A 22,783-nucleotide genomic window follows, 5' to 3' on the forward strand; every position below is an offset into this window, starting at 1 on the left:
ATATTTGCGAAATAACAAGGAAAATTGCCCAAAATTGCTGTGAGTGGCAAATTTTGAAAAATCATATTTCGAAAACTCTAAATCCTAATGACCTCTACCAAACATTATTTTAAAGAGAAAATATGTAAGTTTTTTTCTGTGAAGCAATGTCTATACCTATATCTCCGTGGACAAAAGTTATGGGACAAAAAACAAAATTTCTTTCTTTTGGGTTTCTTTGTGCTTTTTCTTCTCAATATATTTTTGTAAAAAAAAGTATTCTTGACTTTAAAAAGTTATATTTAGATAGGAAATTTAACCAGGAACAATTTTTATGTAGACGTGTTTGTACCAAAAGTTCATAGAACTCACCCTAATGTAACCTGTGCCCAGGGACTAATTCACCCATTTCTCAAAAACGCACCCCTTTAAATGGTAGCACTCCGCGGTTTTTTCATATATAGAGATTCATTGACTATATGAAATAATAAAACCCCATTAACGTTGTAGTTCCTTTCTATAGTACATAATCAATAACCTAAAAAAGACACTGTATCTATCTAATGTACTTTACAGAATTAAAATTGGACTAATTAAGCGGCCTCAGAAATAATTTAAAATTGTAAACAATTTTTTGGCATAAAAACAAATAGAATATCTCGAGAAATATTAAATTAAACTAAATCATAAAAATGGTACTGGAAAAAAATCGGCCGGACGCTTCATTTAAAAGAAAAAACGTTTAATTGTGATGAGTGGTTCCTGAGATACAACCTGTCAAAGTTGAGCGGCATCTACGGCAAAGATATAACCAATAGGATTATAATTTTTAGAACATTACCTTTTTATTTCTATCCTCTTTCTCCACGTCAATTTTCGTAACTTTAGAGTACTCATAACATATATTATTATAATAAAAACTATCGATACGACGAGTGAAAATTGCCAAAAATAGCAACATTCCATTCAAAAATTAGGTTGGAGAAAATGGAATCTCAAAGTTCAAAATCGGTATACGTTAAAAAAAGGGTTTTCGCGACTTCCCATGGAGTAATTTTCGTCATTCTTTTTTTGTTTCCAAGTAACTCGAGTAGAGCCATCTAACTAACTCATTATTAAACGTAAAAGTTGCTTTGGTTATGTTGTGATAGATTAATTTATTTATAAGAAAAGAACACTACTTTTTCCAGTTGTAGACTTTTTTTAGATAAACTTACTATAAGTGTACCTTTTAACGTTAAAAATACAAATATTCTCATTTTAAAGCTAAATAATTATTTCAACAATCTTTATTTAAACAAATTAAAAATTTTTGTTATATTAGATAAATTAATTTATTATAACAAAACAAAAGCAACTTTGACCTTCATTAACCCTTAATATCCTGAATTAATTTATTTAGCAAATTTTATTTTTTGTTTATTTTGATGTATTCAGGAGAAGGTTTTAACACAAAATACATACATTTTTTTTTCTTAATTATTTTTGATTTTTTAGAAAATTGCCGTTACATATATGTAACGCTAGGAAGATATAGGAGCAAAAATATTTAAAATATTTCCGATTATAAATTTCAAAATAACAAACAAATTCAAAACTAGATAAATGAAAAATCATAATCAAGTAATTGTAGATGAAAATCTATGTTGCACTTGATGCACACTCCCACATTGCACTTGCAACCCATGGTACGCACATATGAACTACAGCATTCATCTGCAAAACGTCTCCTTTTCTTATCAGGAATATAGGTCAGGAGATGATAAATCTTATCATATCTTATATCTACGACTACTTTGAACGAAGATGGCCTGCCTGCATCTTTTGGTTTGGTACCATACTTCGTAAGATACGATGTTACTAGATACCTTCGAAATTCTAGTTGTGGCATAGGATCATAGCATCTATTATGTCCAGCATCAATATAAATAAACCATTATGTCCATAGTTATGTCCAGCATCAATGTAAATAGACACCACTACCATTTTTTAGAGCAAATTCCTACTTGGTATGTAGCTACATTATGGTCCATAAGATCAACTTCAACTTTTCTTTCACTAGTTTTTTAGCTTTTGTTGATGATCTGGAAAGTTGAGCCTCGGTAATATCATCATATTTTTCGGAATATCTTTCACTATTTCGTAAAACAAGTTCAACAGGTGCTCTAAGAATTTTCTCTGACAGCCTGTTAAAATCATTATATTCCTCATCACCAGACTCATCGTCTGTAAGCACATTCAATTCTGGGGGTTCAGTAACTATATGTATGTATATAGCATCAACGTCTAAAGTTTTAACGGCATCAAGCATCTCCAGCGCTTCTTGAAGAAAAACCCCTTTTCTGAAACAAAAAATACGTTACAATTCTAAAAGTTCCGATTTTTGCTCCCATATGTTCCTAGCGTTACATATATGTAACACCAAAAATTAAAGCCATTTTTTACAAAACCAGGATAAAATTTCTAAAAATTTATATTATCAATAAGAAAAGACATTAATTGATTCTCAATTGAAACCACTTTAAACAAAATAAAATAACAAAAGAATAGTAAAAACATACTTACTCAAACTTGAGATCCATTTTTACCATAAATAATAAACACCGTCACATAAAACACTCAACTAAATAAACACGTTATATCAAATCCTCGAACCAACTGCTGAAAACTAGTAAACAAGTGTCCCTTGAAAGTCTTGCATCACCATCTAGTTAAAATTAGAATCACTTCCCGAATTTAAGGCTTAAGATTTTAGCGGTTTCTGCGTTACATATATGTAACGCTAGGAGCTTAAGGGTTAATTTGTTAGTTAAATGTTATTAAATGTTAAATGTTAAATAAACTGTTTATTCAATTTTCTTCGGCTTCTGGAATTATAATCTATACAAAAAGACCTTTTATACTACCAAGTTATTTAATTATTGATAAACAATTACTTACCTTAAATTTTAGTTGAAAATGAAAGATTCTGTTGGGAAAACCCGCATTTTCCGGGGAAAATTTTCGTCGAACTAAATCGGGAAACACACGTCTTTATGCAGAATTTAATTACGGTGAATTTTTATTTGAGTGTTTTTGGTGTAAAGTTAAAATCTTTGGAGTTATAGAGCAAAAATTGAAAAAACACGATTTTTGGCCGCCATTTTGTTTATAAAAAAAGTAGCACACTATCTGCGGACTTTGCATACCTATATTATTAATATATACAATCATAAGATTCGATTCCAGCAATGAAATTGCTGGTAAATAACTTTTCAGTGTATTTTGCTAATTAGCGCAGAGTATTACTTGAAAAACCATTTAACGCTAATTTAAAGGAAGTTATAGGTAATTGAATGTATATTTTTTTCTGCGAGTATTCAAATCTAAGGATCCAACCTTAAATAACGAGAAAGCGATACATTTTATAATACTTACTAAATACTAAGTATACCTATCAAATGAGCTCCAGAAGAAGTTGATAGCATTAAAATTTATACTCCAAAAAAGTTTTCAAAAAGATTATATTTTATTTTTAATAACTTTTTCATTTTTATGATATCATTTACTTTTTTTTTTTGAAAAATGGCTTTGGCAGAGCCAATTAGCCAGACTTGTTTCTGATTGATTGCAGATTCATAGTCATAAATTTCTTATAACATAAGTACATTCTACAATTTTATTTTTATAGATACATTGGTACATTGTGTAGCTTTTTTTTATTTTGATTTTTTTTAAATTATTTTACTGTGTTTTTTTGAATATATATTTTAATTTGTGTGAAACACTTTTTTTACTTCTTTTTTTTTAATAAATCATTATATATATCAAATTATATCATTCACATCCAATTATTTGAAAGGTAATTTCAAGAGCTATAAAACTGTAGTACATTTAATGTTTCAAATTATATTACTCTATTTTTTAGGATAATAGGTTAAAGGGCTTCAGTTGCATTGTTCTCGCAGTAAAATTTAGGCTTAAACGTTTCTATCTTGGTTATTTTGATTCATACAGAAATCAAAAGACAAGTAAAATCTTTGGTAATAAAAAAACTCAAATTTCGTTATCTATCATTTTTTACGTGTATCGGGTATTGTTGGTGTTATTATCAAAAGCAAATAATTTACGAACATTTGAAAAATTTTGATTTTTTTAAATCATATAAATATATATTTTTTAAAAAGATTCAATGTAAATCGGTCAAAATGTTTAAGGTCATTACTTATGCTAAAGTAGGTCTTATAGAGATTACTAAAGATTTTAATTTTTGTGGAAATGGCGTTCGTTTTATTTTTCACTTTTTACTAAAAATTTGAAAGGGTCCTATTATTTTCATGTTCACTTGCTTAATTTTGATGATATCAACTTCTTTCGGTGCACATTTAACAAGTATTTCTGAGTACTTTGACCAATATATTAAGTATATTTTATAAAATGCATCGTTTTCCTTTTAATTGAGCTTGAATAATTAGATTTGAGTTCTCGCCAGAAAAAAATAGATTTAATTAACTATTACAACTCACTTTGAATTAATAATAAAAGGTTAATTTTGGTAATGATAACTTTTTTTATAAAAACTTAAACTTTTTAAGTAATTTACGAAAGCCGCTTTAAAGCATGCATTTTTTCAAGAAAAATTAAAATCTTTGATCTTTAATACCTCAAAAAGTATTGATTTATTTTAATAACTTTATATAACAAACTTTGCTTATAATTTTCGATTTGTGGAGTTTTAATAAAATAATTTTCACCCCCGAGAAGGTGTGGTATCCACCCTCAGGGTAAAGGCGCAAGGTGGCACCATGTCACTTTTGTTTTTTTGGGTATCCTCTAACCACTCACAAATTTTCGTGAAAATCGATGAAGGTTCACCGAAATTGAAAGTAATAGTTGATGTTTACCTTCAGTGACTGCACTATACAAAAGAAATTGCAATTTAATGACCTAATGGCGCCTATTTTGGGAGCTCATAAATTATTAAACGATATGTAGTCTCCAAAAAATTAATTTAATTCATTTTAAGTACATCTCTTTCTTAAGCCGGGAAGACGGGGTGGTTTTTTTGCGAAGGGATTTTAAGCTCAATAATCAAAATGCGCATGATGTAGGAGTTTATTCTTAGAATATATAAACTATAGGAATTATGTCAGCGATACGATATATTTAAATATTTTTGGCATGTTTTTCTTAAGTAAAATCAATTAAAGGGTTGTTTGGGGGTGAAGGGGATGAGGCGAAGTAGATCTAATATCCCTATTTTTAAGTAGTGGAGGGGGCCGGACTCAGCCCCCCCCCCCCACTAAAATATTAAATTCCTGCTCAGTGTAACGAGCTCAAAATTTTTAATTTGCGGAATATGAAAGCTCATAAATAGCTCATAAATCAGCGCTGTTTGTTTTTTAATGTTTGCAAGTGGAGGCAGCTCAACAGGGGTAAGTGGATTTAGGGCAGGTAGATCATGCACAGATAACATTTCTGCATAAGGCAACTACTAGAAAAACGTTCTGCTAGAAATCTAGAAACTCACATGGTATTTGTAGACTTAAAAAAAGCATTTGATACCGTTCCCAGAGAAAAAATGTTTGAGGTATTACAACAAACCACTTTAAATAGGAAATACATCCAAACAATAAAAGATCTCCATGCTAATGCAACAAGAATAATTAAAATTGGAACGAAACTTTCAAATACCTTTGAAACTTCGAAAGGCCTTTTGCAGGGATGCTGTCGGTCGCTCACTTTATTTAAAATTTACCTTACACATGTATTAAAATATTGGACTAGGAAATGCCAAACAATGGGGATACCAGTAGGAGATTCTTATTTGTATACATTGCTATTGGCTGACGACCAAGTTGTGATTGCTGCTGATAAAGAATACGCCAGTTAGTATAAGAAAGAGAGGTTGAACCTCGCAAAATGGACACAAGTCCGGTTTTATTTTTTTTTTTCTGGTATACCAAGGAGTGCTTATTATGAGACTAACTTTTTCTTAAAAAATTTCGCCCCGGAACCCCCTTTTTCATCCATTTAGAGGGGGTAATTTGTGGTTTTTGCAAAATGTAGCCCTTCCTGTAAGTTTTGCAAAGAATTTACTTAATAGTAAAATGAAGAGGACTATATATCCTACTATTTATTTCCCGACAGCATATGTCTATCACCCACCGTTTAGCGGGGGTGGCGCCCCAAAATTGACAAATTTTTAAAAAAGATGTTTTTTAAAAAATTATTTTTCTCTAACTGTAATGAAAATTAAGAAGAAACCCTGCGACAATTAATCACAAATAAGTGGCTGATTTTTTGATATAGGTTTTATTTAAGGGAAATTGCAAATCTTTTAATTACAGGGTGTTATATTTTAAAAAGCCCCTTTTTATACCACCTGAACCGCCTATGCTAGAGTAAAAAAACTTTCAGCGATTATCCACGTACTGGTGTTATTTACAAATTTGTATAATGCATCCCCATATTTTTCCCGGAACCACCCAAAAAAAGGGAGAATTAATAAAGAAAATAGTCAAAAATTGATTTTCGGCCCCCAGTGCGGCTTTAGGGTGCAAAGAAAATAAAATATGCAATGGTCAGAATGTGTAACAGACAGTGTGTTCTTTTATTTTCCATGAGTACGTTATCAATAAAATGAATAGGTGACGAAAAAACAAAAACTGGAGCCCGCCAAAGCATTTCTGAGGTTTACGCCGCCACTGTGGCTTGGTTGCTTATACGCTGTGAGCTCGTACGTAGAGGGGATATGTATAAATTCGGGACCGCCAGTAGTGACAAGTCTGTAAACGTTTACCGGAAATTTGACATAAATGTCAAAGTGATTAATTTAAAATTAAAATTAAAAACATTAATTATAAGAAATATTAGTTGGGCAAAGCTGTGGTATATATTTTTTCCACCTACCTCTACCCAAAGTATACTTTTCCGGACCTGATTGTAGGGAGCAAAGTTGTACTTTTCCTCCCTAGGGAGGAAAATATTTTTCCTCCCTAGGGAGGAAAAGTAGAAGTGACGTAATGGTATTTCATTCATGAAATATAACTTATTGACGCCCTGTACAATATCTGTTTTCTATTACGTAAGCATCTATACATTTTAACGTTTATTTATAAAACACCCTGTATTTTGCAGAATGGTAAAAAACAGTAAATTGTTATTTTGATTTAACAATGTTTACATTAATAATTTGACTTATATTTGACAGTTGACAGTTATATTGTATCTACTTGTTAGTTTTAGTTTTAATACATTTTTTTGGTTAGTTACATAAATAAATTAAGTAAAAATGAAAAATGACTTGTTATTAATTTGAGGCAGGTGGAAAAACCATATGTATAACATGGGACTAAAGTGCCTTTTCCTCCCTTGAATGATTACTGCCCTCCGCTACGCGTCGGGCAGTAAACTTCATTCTCGGGAGGAAAAGTAGCACTTTCCTCCCTTGTTATACAAATAGCTATTACCTTAAATATACTTACGTTTTAAATACTGAATATACGTTTTTTTAATCTTCCGTAATATCTAATTATAAATTAATCTAGTCATCTTAGCGCCATCTACACGATAATTGTGAAAGTATCCGAAGTAAGAAATTAATATTTCATCAATACAACGTCAAAATGATTAGCAAAATCATAAAAAATCTATTACAATTTAATTACTTTTTAGAGTTGTAAATACATATTAAGCGATAACAATTAAATAATATATTTAAAAATTACCGGTGAAAGTTGAATTAGTAATCCGCTAGGGGCGACACCAGCCAAGCTCAGAGCGTATACGAAAAAAATGAATAGAACCTCATTTGTAGAGAAAATAGTGGTCTTTAATTCTGTATAAGTTTTGTTTTAAACAAATGCATAGGTAATGAGAAAATCGTAAAACATGCTCTCCAAGGAATAGGGGTAGTTTCTGCGGTATATTTTCAAGGATAGGGGTAGTTTCCGCAGAGATCTTGCAATAATCATATATATTTATGAAAAAGCATTTTGATGAAGCATATGTCCACATGGGTCAAAAAGCAGCGAAAAAAAATTTTTTCAACCCCCCTTTTATTTAATTATTTTTTGGCTACAGGGGTTGCATCAAGAAATCGCTTTTGGTGGCCATGTATGGGTAATAATTACGTGCATAAAATGATATATGAAGCATTTTAATAAAATGCATGGTGTGTGAAGGATTTAAAAAAAATCACTTTCTTTATTAATTCTCCTTTTTTTTGGGTGGTTTTGAAAAAAAAAATTTGGGTGCATTATAAAAATTTGTAAATAACACCAGTACATGGATAATCGCTGAAAGTTTTTTTACTCTAGCATAGGCGGTTCAGATGGTATAAAAAGGGTTTTTTAAAATGTAACACCCTGTAATTAAAAAATTTGCAACTGCTCTTAAATGAAATCTAAAAAAAAATCAGCCACTTATTTGTGATTAATTGCAGCAGGATTTGTTCTTAATTTTCATTACAGTTAGGCAAAAATAATTTTTTTTAAAAACATCTTTTTTAAAAATTTGTCAACTTTGGGGCGTCACCCCCGCTAAACAGCGGGTGCTAGACATATCCTGTTGGGAAATAAATTGGAGGAAATATAGTCCTCTTCATTTTACTATTAAATAAATTTTTTGCAAAACGTACAGGAAGGGCTACGTTTCGCAAAAACCACAAATTACCCCCTTTAAAGGGATGAAAAAGGGGGTTCCGGGGCGAAATTTTTAAGAAAAAGTTTGTCTCATAATAAGCACCCCTTGATATACCAGAAAAAAAAATAAAACCGGACTTGTGTCAATTTTGCGAGGTTCAACCTCTGTTTCCTACACTAAGTTACATGATAAGAAAATTGAAAGAGGAGTACCAAAAACGGGGTTTGAAAATTAATGAGCATGGCGAAAACTGAATACCTTGTAATCGGAGGTGATACTGAAGGCTTAGAATTAGAAGGGAAATACATAAAAGGATGTGATGAATTTAAATATCTAGGTTCTATTTTTGACAAAAACTCCACATGCGATCAAGATATAGAAAATCGAATAAACCAAGGAAGAAAAGCTATAAAACAGCTAAATGGCATTTGGTGGAGTACAGGACTGCAATATCATACAAAGAAAAAAATCTACCAAACAATCGTGGAAGGAATTGTCCTGTACAACTCGGAAGTGTTAGAAGTAAAAGACCGACAAAATAAAAGACTTCAAGTTTTAGAAATGGACGCGCTTAGAAGAATCTGCAGAATATCTAAACTACAGCATATCCCAAAAGATGAAATAAAAGAAAGAATGCAAGAAAAGGATATTATAGACAGAATAGCACAAAAAAGATTAATATGGTACGGACATGTCCAGAGAATGGGACCAACCAGATGGTCTAAGAAAATGATCCAGTATGCACCACCCGAGAGAAGAAAAAGAGGCAGACCGAAGAGAACATGGATACAAGATGTAGAGAAAGCAATGAACAGTAGACAACTCAACGAGAAAGATATTCGTGATCGAAAAGCATGGCGAATTAGGTCTGGATCCCGCGTATGAAAAAAAAGTTGATTAATAGCAAGCTGAAAATTTGTTAATAATTTAAGGGTGTCTAGTCAGATAAACTTTGATATATGGGAACACTGGAACAGGGGCAGTTTAAATTGTGGAACAGGTTAAAAATTTGGAACGGTCAGACCACGAAAGCGTCACATTTATTTTATCCGACAGAACAGACTTAAACTCTCCGAACAGAGATTAAACTATCATGCAAAAATCAGACTGCTATCTGTCACCTGTCATAATTCCTGTCATTTGACATATTCTACATGTTCCACACATTAAAACGCCCATTTGGTGATAAATGGCAGTCTGATTTTTGCATGAGAGTTTAATCTCTGTTCGGAGAGTTTAAGTCTGTTCTGTCGGACAAAATATATGTGCCGTTTTCGTGGTCTGACCGTTATAAATTTTTAACCTGTTCCACAATTAAAACTTCCCCTGTTCCAGTGTTCCCATAAAACAAAGTTTGTCCGACTAGACACCCTTAAGCTATTAATAAATTTCCAGCTTGCTATTAATCAACTTTTTTTTCATACGCGGGATCCAGACCTTAATAGGATGCGGGAAACGGCGGATGCTGTAGAAAACCCGATATAAAAAAAAATAAACATTCAATCAACTTCAAGACAGATACGAGCAAGTTAAGTGAAATGTACTGTAATATTTTAAAATTAGGGGAAACAAAAAGAACATCTGGTTTCGATAATAAAACTAGTTCACTCTAAAAGCGAATGTGAGAAGACAAACTGCCAAAATGATATTAGTGGTTGGTGTATGTATACGGGGACATTAATTAGTATTAGTATTGCGATCGCCTCGAAACTGGTGGTGTAAGAATGTCATGTGTATTGCCGCTGATAACATCGGTTTCACAAAGTTACAACATTTCGCGAGTGGCAATAATATATGTTATATTTTTGTACCTAATTGTAACTTAACTTTGTAGTAAATTCCTGAAGAAGTGGAAAATAAATAAACATTCAACGAAATAATATTGGATTCTGAAATAAAATTATGTAGTTTAATTCCAAGATATTTCAGTAAAATGAAAAACAGATATTTGCATTTTAGTTAGATTCGAACCTCACCGGTGCCCCGACTAGTTTCGACTCATATCAAGTCGTCATCAGGAGACACTAGGTGAGTGTTCGAAGCAAACTAAAACTAAAACGCGATTTCTTCTTTGTGGATTTATAAACTGAACCGACCGGAGTGTGCTTAGCACGACCTCTATGTGTGAAGCGAGAAAGAAATTATTCTCTGGGTAGTTCGGTGAATTGCAGATTCAAGCTTTAAAACAGAAAGCTGTATAGGTGATGTAACGGAATATTTTTCCGACAATACATCAACAACTGACCGTTTGGATTTAATAAACAATAACATTATTTCAATTACGTTATTGTTTATACCACTGAATAGAGAATTGAATACCCTTTTAAATGAGCTAGCACACGACTCCTATTTTCATTTAAAAAATCATTGATTATGTCATCACGCCCAAGTTAATGACATCACTAGTTTGATATACTGCAAGCGCCAGTTAACTTGGCGACAGCGAATACGCACAACGACACTGAGACTGATGATCATCCCATAAGCCACTGTGCAATGCGTCTCGCCAAGTTAACTGGCGCTTGCAGTACATGCCAAAAAATCAAAATTTAAAAATAAAAATCGACCCGTCTCGAAATTTTTATGTCCAAAATCGCCCATTTTTGAGAAAATTAATTTATTCCAAAAATTTATATAATTATAACGACCATATTAAACCAACTTCTCTTTAATACTGCGGTATTGATTTTTAGAATACGTGGCAAGAGATTAAGATGATTGTAAAAGCCGACATCAATTATATATATTGGGTAAATATTTTTCATCATGGAATTTCTACTGATACTTGGGCAGTTGATGGTATTAGGGAATGCAATGAAATAGGTATTTTATTTTTGATTCTTAAATAAATTAGTTCCTAGAACATTTTTTTATATATACTCCAGGCTGTGGGTGAAAAATAGGTCGATTTCAGGATATAATTCAGGAATTTTTGAAACCTATCAGGTGTTATACGGGACGATGCCAGGAATAACTTCTACTAAAATGTGACCAAAAATATTGTGATCTTTTTTTATTGCGATTTTCATTTGTTAAATTTGCAATTTTTAAAGATTTTTAATTTTGCAGCTTAGGATATTGATTCTAGAGAAAAACTTTTTAAGAGAAAGTTGTAGTAAATTAAAAAACCTACAATTTAAGCTATGGTAAGTTTAATTTCGTTTATTGGTTATTGCAAAACAGCCTGCGAAAGGTCCAAAATGGCCGTTTTTTACAATTGCGTTATTTATTGTACAAATATTTTTTTTATTTTTTAAAGCTTTAAAATGAAGATTCAATTCCAAACATAAAAAAACATTGTAAGGCCGGATTAACGAATTTGTTGCTTAGATATTATAAATTGTTTATCCCAAGAGGTCAAATGTCGAAGGCTATAACTTTTTGAAAAAAAATCGTAGAGAGTTGGTGAAACATCCAATCTCCTTGTAAAGAGTTATATTTTCATATTCTGATGTAAATAAATGCGTAAAACAATTTATACCTCTAATTTTTGGTTTTGAAAATAAGGGAGCAAATTTCGTTATAAACATTTAGAGCTGAAGCGGCCCTGTACATCCTATGAGTTTCTAACTTACAGATTATTGTTGCTGAAGACGAAACGAAGATTTATAAAAAAATAAAAATTTTCTACAACCAACTGAAGCCGAGATAATTGTTTCTTTTTTCTTAAATCGTAGTGCCTTTATTTATCACAATTAAGAAATTATTTTAGTCATTGACTAAAGAAAGACATACATTATCTTAAAATAAAAATTATTATAAAATATAGTTATATGTAATTATTAAAAATTGTTTTTAAATTCGGTGCTTTTGCGAGCGGCCGAATTTTGCAAATCGCCCGGCTCGCTTCAAATCCGCGCGCTCGGAAAATTTTTACGTAAGTTGAAATAAATTTTGACCGAAAACAATTTAATAATATTACCATTATAATATACAGTCTATTTACCACTGATTTTCTTGATAAACTTTTATATGTGAAATCTCATTTCTGAAGAAATAATATTACAAAAATGATACATATATAATGAAATATACGAAACTTGGAACCATATGGGAAACTTTTTGAATATCAATTTTACGAAAAAAAGTCATTCTTTATAAAGTGCTCTGCATAGTCTAAAACCTAAGACGCAATCATCAGATATCAAATTTTGTCAACAGTATACGAGGTATGTCAAAAAATATGAATTTCGCTCAAGAGCAAACTACCTTTATATTTCAAAATATCAAAAAATTTTATTATGAAAAGTTATTTGTAATTAAAAACCATATTCAAATGTGCAATAACAGCCTTCTACTTATTCCGAACATCATTTTTATTTATTAGACATGTAATAACTCTTTTATTAATAATTTTAGAAAAAAATGTTATTCTTCATAAAAATCTGTGCATGGTCTAAACCTCAAGATTCAACCATCAGTTATCCAAGTTTGTTAATTTTATACGAGGTGTGTCAAATAATATGAATGTAGGAAGAATTTAGAAACATGCACAGATTTTTATGAAGAATAACTTTTTTTCCTAAAATTATTAATAAAAGAGTTATTACATGTCTAATAAATAAAAATGATGTTCGGAATCGGTAATTTACGAAACTTTCAGAATTTTTTTTTCAAGTAGAAGGCTGTTATTGCATATTTGAATATGGTTTTTAATTACAAATAACTTTTCATAATAAAATTTTTTGATATTTTGAAATATAAAGGTAGTTTGCTCTTGAGCGAAATTCATATTTTTTGACATACCTCGTATACTGTTGATAAAATTTGATATCTGATGATTGCATCTTAGGTTTTAGACTATGCAGAGCACTTTATAAAGAATGACTTTTTTTCGTAAAATTGATATTAAAAAAGTTTCCCATATGGTTCCAAGTTACGCGTATAACTATATTTTTAATTTTTTCATTGTTATATAAATATAATAATAATAATGTTACTTCTTATTATACAATATAAGACTTTTTCTTCTTGTAGTGACTATCCGTTTTGGATGTTGGCGACCATCATGGCAATGTGTACTTGCACACTAAATCGGTACTGCTGCTCTAAAAAGATTTGTAGTTGTTGTGTTGAACGACGTACGTAAATTTTCTAGCAAGGTAATCCTTCGCCTTCCTGGTTCTCAGTTTCCAAATGGGGTTTGCCAAATTGCCATGATGGTCGCCAACATCCAAAACGGATAGTCACTGCAAGAAGAAAAAGTTTTATATTGTATAATAAGAAGTAACATTATTATTATTATATTTATATAACAATGAAAAAATTAAAAATATAGTTTATATGTTTCAGATATATATGTATCATTTTTGTAATATTATTTCTTCAGAAATGAGTTTTCACATATAAAAGTTTATCAAGAGAAACAAATGTGGTAAATAGACTGTATATTATAACGGTAATATTATTAAATTGTTTTCGGTCAAAATTGAATACAAGTTACGTAAAAATTTTCCGAGTGCGCGGATTTGAAGCGAGCCGGGCGATTTGCAAAATTCGGCCGCTCGCAAAAGCACCGATTTTAAAAATAATTTTTAATAACTAAATGTAACTATATTTTATAATAATTTTTATTTTAAGATAATATAAGTCTTTCTTTAGTCAATGACTGTAAAATAATTTCTTAATTGTTATAAATAAAGGCACTACGACTTAAGAAAAAAGAAACAATTATCTCGGCTTCAGTTGGTTGTAAAACATTTTTATTTTTTTATAAATCTTCCTTTCGTCTTTAGCAACAATAATCTGTAAATTAAAAACTCATAGGATGTACAGGGCCGCTTCAGCTCTAAATATTTATAACCAAATTTGCCCCCTTATTTTCAAACCCAAAAATTAGAGGTTTATAAATGTTATCAGAATATGAAAATTTAACTCTTTAGAAGGAGATTGGATGTTTCACCAACTCTACGATTTTTTTTTCAAAAAGTTATAGCCTTCGACATTTGACCTCTTGGGATAAACAATTTATAATATCTAAGCAACAAATTCGTTAATCCGGCCTTACAATTTTTTTTATGTTTGGAATTGAATCTTCATTTTAAAGCTTTAAAAAATAAAAAAAAATATTTGTACAATAAATAACGCAATTGTAAAAAACGGCCATTTTGGAACTTTCGCAGGCTGTTTTGCAATAACCAATAAACGAAATTAAACTTACCATAGCTCAAATTGTAGGTTTTTTAATTTACTACAACTTTCTATTAAAAAGTTTCTCTCTAGAATCAATATCCTGAGCTGCAAAATTAAAAATCTTTAAAAATTGCAAATTTAACAAATGAAAATCGCAATAAAAAAAAGATCACAATATTTTTGGTCACATTTTAGTATAAGTTATTCCTGGCATCATCCTTTACAACACCTGATGGGTTTCAAAAATTCCTGAATTATATCACGTTTTTTCACCCACCGCCTGGGGTAATAGCTTTTGTTGTATTGTTGCATAGAGCAACTCATAGTTTATTAGAAACAAAACTATTGTGTTTTATTCGACTTTTACAAAATTGCAAAGTAGGAAAGTCAAAGTTAAATAAACTTCTTGCATTTGCTACTATTGTTCCCTCTTTGGGTAAGAGTATAGGTAAACCATGTTAGTCCATGTTAAGAGGCCGCCATCATATGGATCGGTTTTTTAAGGGCGTCATCAACATGTTTCTTCATTTTTATTTTAATGAAGTTTTTGGGTCATTGTTTGTTTTAAAAGGGCAGCTGTTCAACGCTACTTTCTATGTCAAAACTTTAAAACAAACCTTTTAAATGGTTTCAAATATAGAGTCATTATATGTATGATTAACCAAAATCAACGCTGCACCGAATATAAACAGTGTCACATATCGACTTGTGCAAGATATTTGTCCATCTAAAATGTGTATACAGCGTCGTTTGTCGATTTAAGACAACATATATAATTACTTTATTCCAAAAAATCTGCGTATATGCTCAAGAAAGGTGACACATTTATCACTTATTGCAGTCACACTATCATCCTAATACGCTGATCAGCTTAAGTCACTAACTTCCTAATGTCCTAATCAGCTTAAGATGAAATACTGGTAGTTCTGTTGTGACATTGTGCAGTCATACTCAATTCCTAATATGGTGATCGGCTTGAGCCACCAATTTCCTTATATGGTTATCAGCGTGTGACAGAGTCGATAGAGGGATACGGGTAGTTCGGTTATGACACGCGGTCACAGTGATAGATCAGTAATGTATTTATAGTAGTATGTTTTAGGTGTTGAATTATAAAACTATTAGTCGAGGAAATGTCGAGGAAGGTAGGGAATACTCCAAGGATCATTTTCTATATCATACCGCTGTACGCTAAAATCTTGGGGGTGGTTGCCACCCCATCTCGGGGGTTTGAATTTTTTAATAAATTTTAACCATGGAAATCGATGTAAAAAGTAATTCTAAGAAAAAAATATTTTTTACATTTTCTTCGTAAAACTAATATTTTTCGAGTTATTCGCGCTTGAAAGTAACAGTTTTTCGACGAAAAGATCGAGTCCTTTAGAGGGTTTTTTGAGAATACCTCGAAAAATATGCATATAATCAAAAAAACAGTAGATATTAAAATTGTATTTTTTAGTAACAAAAATCAAATTCTTTTTTCACAATATCTTTAAGACCAACACAAACCGAGATACGGTACGTTAAAGGTTAGCTTTTTTCGTCAAATGTATAATTTTAAATATTCAAAGCCAAATACCGGGAAAATTTTGCATTTTTTGAGGAAATTTTTAATAATCTTTTTTTAAGTATACAATTAGATCTTTCAAAAAAAATAATAAAAAGTTTCTATCATAAAAATTTAGCGACTTGTGATCAAAAAAAGGTCGGTACCTGCTTTTCTCTACGAAAAAATCAGTGAAAACAACCCCCTAACTACCCTCCTCATTGAAAATTAATCTTAACCTTTCTATAATTCTTTGTATATTTGTATTACCAACACATCCAAAAGTTTGACCTATTTAAAAGCCCTAATTTTAGAAAAATTGGAGTTTAAAGCAAAATTGACTTTTTGCAATTTCGCATTTTACACCCTTTACTTCAAAATATCTCCGAAAATACTGGAGTTACGAAAAAAATGATGGACTACTAAATTGTATCTTTTTTAATAGGTAACTAAAATCCAGTTTTACATAGATTTTCATTACAGTGTACCGTTAGCGAGATATAGCTGTTTAGAACCTCTATTTATGAGCAAACACCCCCTTATTCGAGGCCTTTAAACTCACCCCAATTAAAACCTAAGGGATCTAACGGAATTTAATGTACAAAGTCTTATAGCTCTTTAAAAATCCTACAAAATCATTTTTGAAAACATGATTTATTGCCAAAAATGAAGGAGCTATGTTTATAAAACGATCTTCTTTTTTCGAAAAATTCGAATAGTCCGCTTATGGAGCATTTTCAATGTATGTATAATGCTACAGAACCGGTTCGTATACTGGAAGATGACTAAAAAACTATTTATATTTGTATTTGTGCACATTTGTAAATTCGTATTTTTCTGTAAATAAATGTTTTTGTAATTCTTTAATTCTACTTTTTTTTTCTATATAGATCAATTACATTATCTACGTATAAAAATTGTAATATTACTAAGGGTGGTTTGTAAGGGTTAAAATATTATGATATATCCTAAAGTATAAAACAATCATTATTTAACCATTCAACACCAAATTTTACCCATATTAAAATTTACAAAGTTTTTATATAATTTTTGACAATAAGGGGTAGTTTACACCCCTAAAAATAATCAACGCCCTTGAGAATGATATAGAATATAAAGTACAGGGTGAGATAATCCTAATCCTAATTTTTTATGGAAATCGATGCAAGCCGAAATTATTCTTTTAGGATAAGTCATTTTTTTATATATAGCTCCAACAAGGGTGGTTTTCAGGATTGAAATATTATGGTAGTGTATCTTAAAGCATAAAACAATCCTTATGTAACTAATAAGAACCAAATGTTGACAATAATAAAGTTTAAAATGTTATTTTATAATTTTTTACAATTAGGGGTAGTTTTCACCCTTAAAAAACCAAGAGCGTACAACGGCTCTATATAGAAAATGAAATAGAGGGTGAAATGAGCCTAATCCCAAATTTTTGTACAAATCGATGCTGGACGAAAAAATTGCGAGGTTTTGCCATTTTTTTCAGCTTCATCCTCGACTATACATATTCTTGACGGTGCGTAATTTGATCGTGTACGTGTAATAATCATCTTTGTGTATTCAATAAATGTTTATATTCGTGACGCCATTAAGAAGAACAAAAAAATACACTTTCTTCAAATAAACTTTTTTATCCGATGCCTAGATTTTGTGTCATTTTGGAATTACTAATGAAATAAAAAATTTTAGTAGTTCCAAAATGACACAAAATCTAGGCATCGGATAAAAAAGTTTATTTGAAGAAAGTGTATTTTTTTGTTCTTCTTAATGGCGGTACAGACTCGATTTTTTAATATTGTATTTAATTACAGAGTAATTTCCACATATTAATATATTTTTCAAATTGGGCTCTGTACCGCCATTGTTAATTATATTACTAATACGTGTGCCAAATATCTCGAAAAAATATTCAAAATTACAGCCGCAATCTTGGAACGCGTTTTTGCTACCTGTTGATCGCTACTGTTTCCTCTTAACCAGGTACTAATAATGATATTATATTCTGTAATGCAAGAGCCACTTCTGATAATAGTTATTTATGTATTAAGAGCGAAAAGTGGTACATTATGGCTTGAGAGTAATAGTAAACTCGAAAACAATAATGTCACTTTGCGCTTGTAATACATACAACATTTTTTTACAATCACTTAATAAAATAAAACTATTTTTAAATTTGTAACTATTTTATATCTGTTATTACCAGTGCCGGTTTATCCACTGGGCGCTTGGGGCGGGCGCCCAAGGGCCCGGGCCCTGGAGGGGCCCGTACCTTTTAGTTAAAAAAAATAAAATCGCTAAATAATCTACATATTTTCCGACAATAATCTCATACACAGATACGCTAATACACTGCAAGCGCCTATGCTCTCTTGGTACATCTCTTCACGTCTATACACAGTGGCGTAGCCTAGCCCCATGGGGGCCCGTGTCAATGGCCTCAAAAACTACAGAAAGTTGTCAGATCGAAACCATGTCTCGAATTATATCCAAAATAATCGTTTAAATGGAGTTTTTCAGTTTCTGAGACAATTGTTTCCCTAACTGTAGTACCTTCCAAGTAAACTAATAATTTCATTTTGAATTGTGGTGCTTAAATAGTAATTTATCTCAGTTTTGGGCTTTAAAATAAGTTATTTTAAAATTGGTTTATAATTTGATATTAAACGAAAGACAAAAATAGATATACATAAATCTAATTTATAGATAAAGAATAGATTATATTCGAAAATGCCAATACCCAAACAATAGGTACAAACCATTTTAAATATTCAAAAGTAAAGCGATTGCAAAAACTGCAATTTGGCATTATACAGTGGACGCTAAATCTGCCAGCGAGCGGTGGCAGATAGATATTATACCTACATAATACAATAAATATGATTTATAATATAATATATAGATAAAGAATACATTACACGAAAATGCCAACACCGAAACAATACATACTACTGTTTCAAAACGACCTAATAGTAAAATTGTAAAATATTTTGTTCAATTTTTTTAAATGGATTTTGTCAGACACGGAAAAACACACACTAATACACACTATTATAGAGATCATGATAAGGAGCAGACGAGTCAGGTGTTTTTCTCGGTCGATATTTTAAATAGTTAATGTATAGTCTGTGTTTACTATTACAGTATAGTTTACAAGATAGTGTTTACAGTATAGTTTTTCTTGTATAGTTTACAAGAATTATTATTAGGATCGACATAATAGGGCGTTAAGTCTTAATGCGAAAGTGACTAAATTAATTGCTAAACAAATTGGGAGGTAAGAAGTAATATTTTATTTTATTTTATTTTTAACACGTGGATACCCTTACTGATTTCTTTCTTTCTCCCCTTCCTTTTACCCTAACAGGGTGTCGGATTTGGGCTCTCTATTTTAATTTCCATTGATTTGTATTGTGCAGAAGAAGTCTTTCATTGACCACATGTCTAAGAGTATTGAAGTGCTACTTCTGGTCCGTTTTGTTCTATGGATGTGAAACTTGGACAACAAAAGTGAAGAATCTCAACAAATTAGAAGCGTTCGAGTTGTGGTGTTACCATCGCATACTCAGAATCCCATGGACAGCACACATATCCAACGAACGTGTGCTGTAGACCATGCACAAAGAGCGAGGATTGATCAACGTCATAAAAATGAGAAAGGTTCATTACTTCGGTCATATAATATCGCTTACGCTGGTTGATCATTCAGGGCAAAATCGAACGAAAACGCTGGGTTGGAAGAAAACAATTGTCCTGGCTGCGTAACATTAGACAATGGACAGGTCGAACGGTCGAGGAATTGTTTCATATAGCTGCCGACCGAGAAACATTCCATCAGGCTGTTAATACGACGATAGCCAACGCTTGAAGCCAAGCACGACACACAAAGAAGAAAAAGATTTTAATTTCCATTCACCCATATTTTCCATTCTTTCCTGTTTTTTGCCATTATTTTCAATTCCACCAGTGATTTTTCTTTAATTTTTTCCGCATCTGCTACTTGCTATATGCATTTTTATCTGGTTCTGCCCCTTTTTCACGATGTTCTTTGCTTCGTAGACTTTTCTTGTAATTATGTTGGGCTGCATCCTCATCAAATACCCATACCAGTTAATTTGTCTCTTTGTTAGTTTATTTATTATTTGTTCTTGGTTGGCCATTCTCCCAATAGTCTCGTTGCTTAATCTATCCCATTTTGTCTTTACAACTATCCTTTTTAAATGTCTCAGCTCCATTGAATTTATCCTGCTCTTATGGTTTTACAGAATTATTCAGTTTTCACTTGCATAGAGCACAGTCGGTATCACTATTGTGTTATATATTTTTATTTTTGTGTCTCTTGTAAGTTCTCTTTGTCCCAGTATTAGGGCTAACGCATAGTATAACTTGTTACTTGTTTGATTTCTCTGCTCTATTTGTTATTTCATTTGCATAGTTAATGCATCTGTTTTCTTTTTAAAAAACTGACAACGAATAGCAATGAAGGGGGCCCCTAATCCTCCAGCGCCCAGGGCCCGAAGTTTGGTTAAACCGGCACTGGTTATTACAGGGTGTCCCGAAAAGATTGGTCATAAATTATACCACAGATTTTGGAGTCAAAAATAGGTTGATTTAACCTCACTTACCTATATACAATAGTGCACATAAAAAAAGTTACAGCCCTTTGAAGTTACAAAATGAAAATCATTTTTTTTTCATATATCGAAAACTCTTAGAGATTTTTTAATGAAAATGGACATGTGACATTCTTATGGCAGCAACATCTTAAAAAAAAATTAAAATGAAATTTGTGCACCCCATTAAAATTTTATGGGGGTTTTGTTTCCTTAAACCCCCCAAACTTTTGTGTACGTTCCAATTAATTCATTATTGTGCCACCATTAGTTAAAAACAATGTTTTTAAAACTTTTTTTGCCTCTTAGTACTTTTTCGATAAGCCAGTGTTTATCGAGATATTTTGAATATTTTTCGAATCCACCACATATTTGTATATGGTTAAGTACGATTATAGAGACCTGTTAATAATCTGAAAATTTATTTATAATTTACATTTTTAGGTGTATTTTGAAAAAGAAGCCACATCTCGATAAAAGGTGACTTATCAAAAAAAGACAAAGAGGCAAAAAAGTTTTAAAATCACTGTGTTTAATTAATGGTACCACAATAATAGTTTAATTGGAACGTACACATACATTTGGGGGGTTTAAAGGAACAAAACCCCCATAAAATTTTTATGTAAATATATTAAAAAAGAAGCTGCATCTCGATAAAAACTGGCTTATCGAAAAAATATTAAGAGGCAAAAAAGTTTTTAAAATGGTGTGTTTAACTAATGGTACCACAATAATAAATTAATTGGAACGTACACAAAAGTTTGGGGGGGTTTAAAGGAACAAAACCCCATAAAATTTTTATGGGGTGGACAAATTTCATTATAATTTTATTTCAAGATGTTCCTGCCATAAGAATGAGACATGTCTATTTTCAGTAAAAAATCTATAATAGTTTTCGATATATTGAAAAAAATCAATTTTCATTTTGTAACTTCAAAGGGCTGTAACTTTTTTTATAATCACATTTGTACTAAGGTAAGTTAGGTTCAATCGAACTATTTTTGACACCAAAATGTGTGGTATAATTTATGACCATTCTTTTCGGGACACCCTGTATAATGTAATATTAACTTTTGTATCTTTCAGTTTGAATGTTCAATGTGTTTGTATTGTATGGTTGTATGGGTGATACGGACGCGGAAAAATAAAATTTAGTAAATTTTTCGTTATTTTATCTGAATAGTGTCACAGCACAAAAAATATTTTTAGCAGAATTAATACGCTATTTTGTAGAGCTTCAAAAACCTTTGTAACTGACTAAGGGTCGATTTCTCATACCTGCGGTAATCTATGGTTCAGTTGAACCAGGTTCACCGGTGATCTTCGGATTTGTTTGGAATGCATTTTTCATTGCGCGTTCATAACAGTGCACGTTCTACAGCTTTCGAGAAATGCCAATAGATGGCAAAAGGTAAAAAACTGTCGCCATTTTGAACTACCTTTTTTATGCTGTTTTTGAATAAAGTTAAATTTAAGTATTTATAGGCTAATAGTCATTTTAATAATTATAGATAAATATTATAAAAACAAAAATACTGTTATCGTTTATCGTTAGGCTTAATATAATAAAATAGGATATATTTATATTATGACAGCGTTTCGTGTTAATACAACGCATGCGTAGTCCATGAAATCATCTGAACTGAGTTCTGAAATCTTTGAACGGCCGAATTCCACCGTTCAAGCATCGTTCAAGTTTAAACTGCCATCGGTTGAACGTGAATTGAGAAAGACGATTTTGACTTTAAACTGACGTTTACTAGAAGTTCAGGTTAAACTGGAGTTGAACTCGATATGAGAAATTGGCCCTAAAATAGTTATTATTACTAATTTTAACAGTTTTTGAATTACCCGGAAAAGCACAAATTTTAAACGTCGTTTT

General features: G+C 31.2%; 1 protein-coding gene across 1 annotated transcript in view; it reads left to right on the forward strand.

Annotated features, from left to right (window-relative positions):
- The window catches only part of LOC126887030 (uncharacterized), a 560,578-nt gene that overhangs the window by 244,900 nt on the left and 292,895 nt on the right, over positions 1-22,783 (forward strand). Inside the window, exon 7 of the mRNA XM_050654335.1 lies at positions 11,298-11,427. Coding sequence (XP_050510292.1) covers positions 11,298-11,427 — 130 coding nt within the window. The remainder of the gene's footprint in view (positions 1-11,297; positions 11,428-22,783) is intronic.

The sequence above is a fragment of the Diabrotica virgifera genome, chromosome 6 (genome assembly GCF_917563875.1).
Source record: "Diabrotica virgifera virgifera chromosome 6, PGI_DIABVI_V3a".
Classification (NCBI taxonomy): Eukaryota; Metazoa; Arthropoda; class Insecta; order Coleoptera; family Chrysomelidae; genus Diabrotica; species Diabrotica virgifera.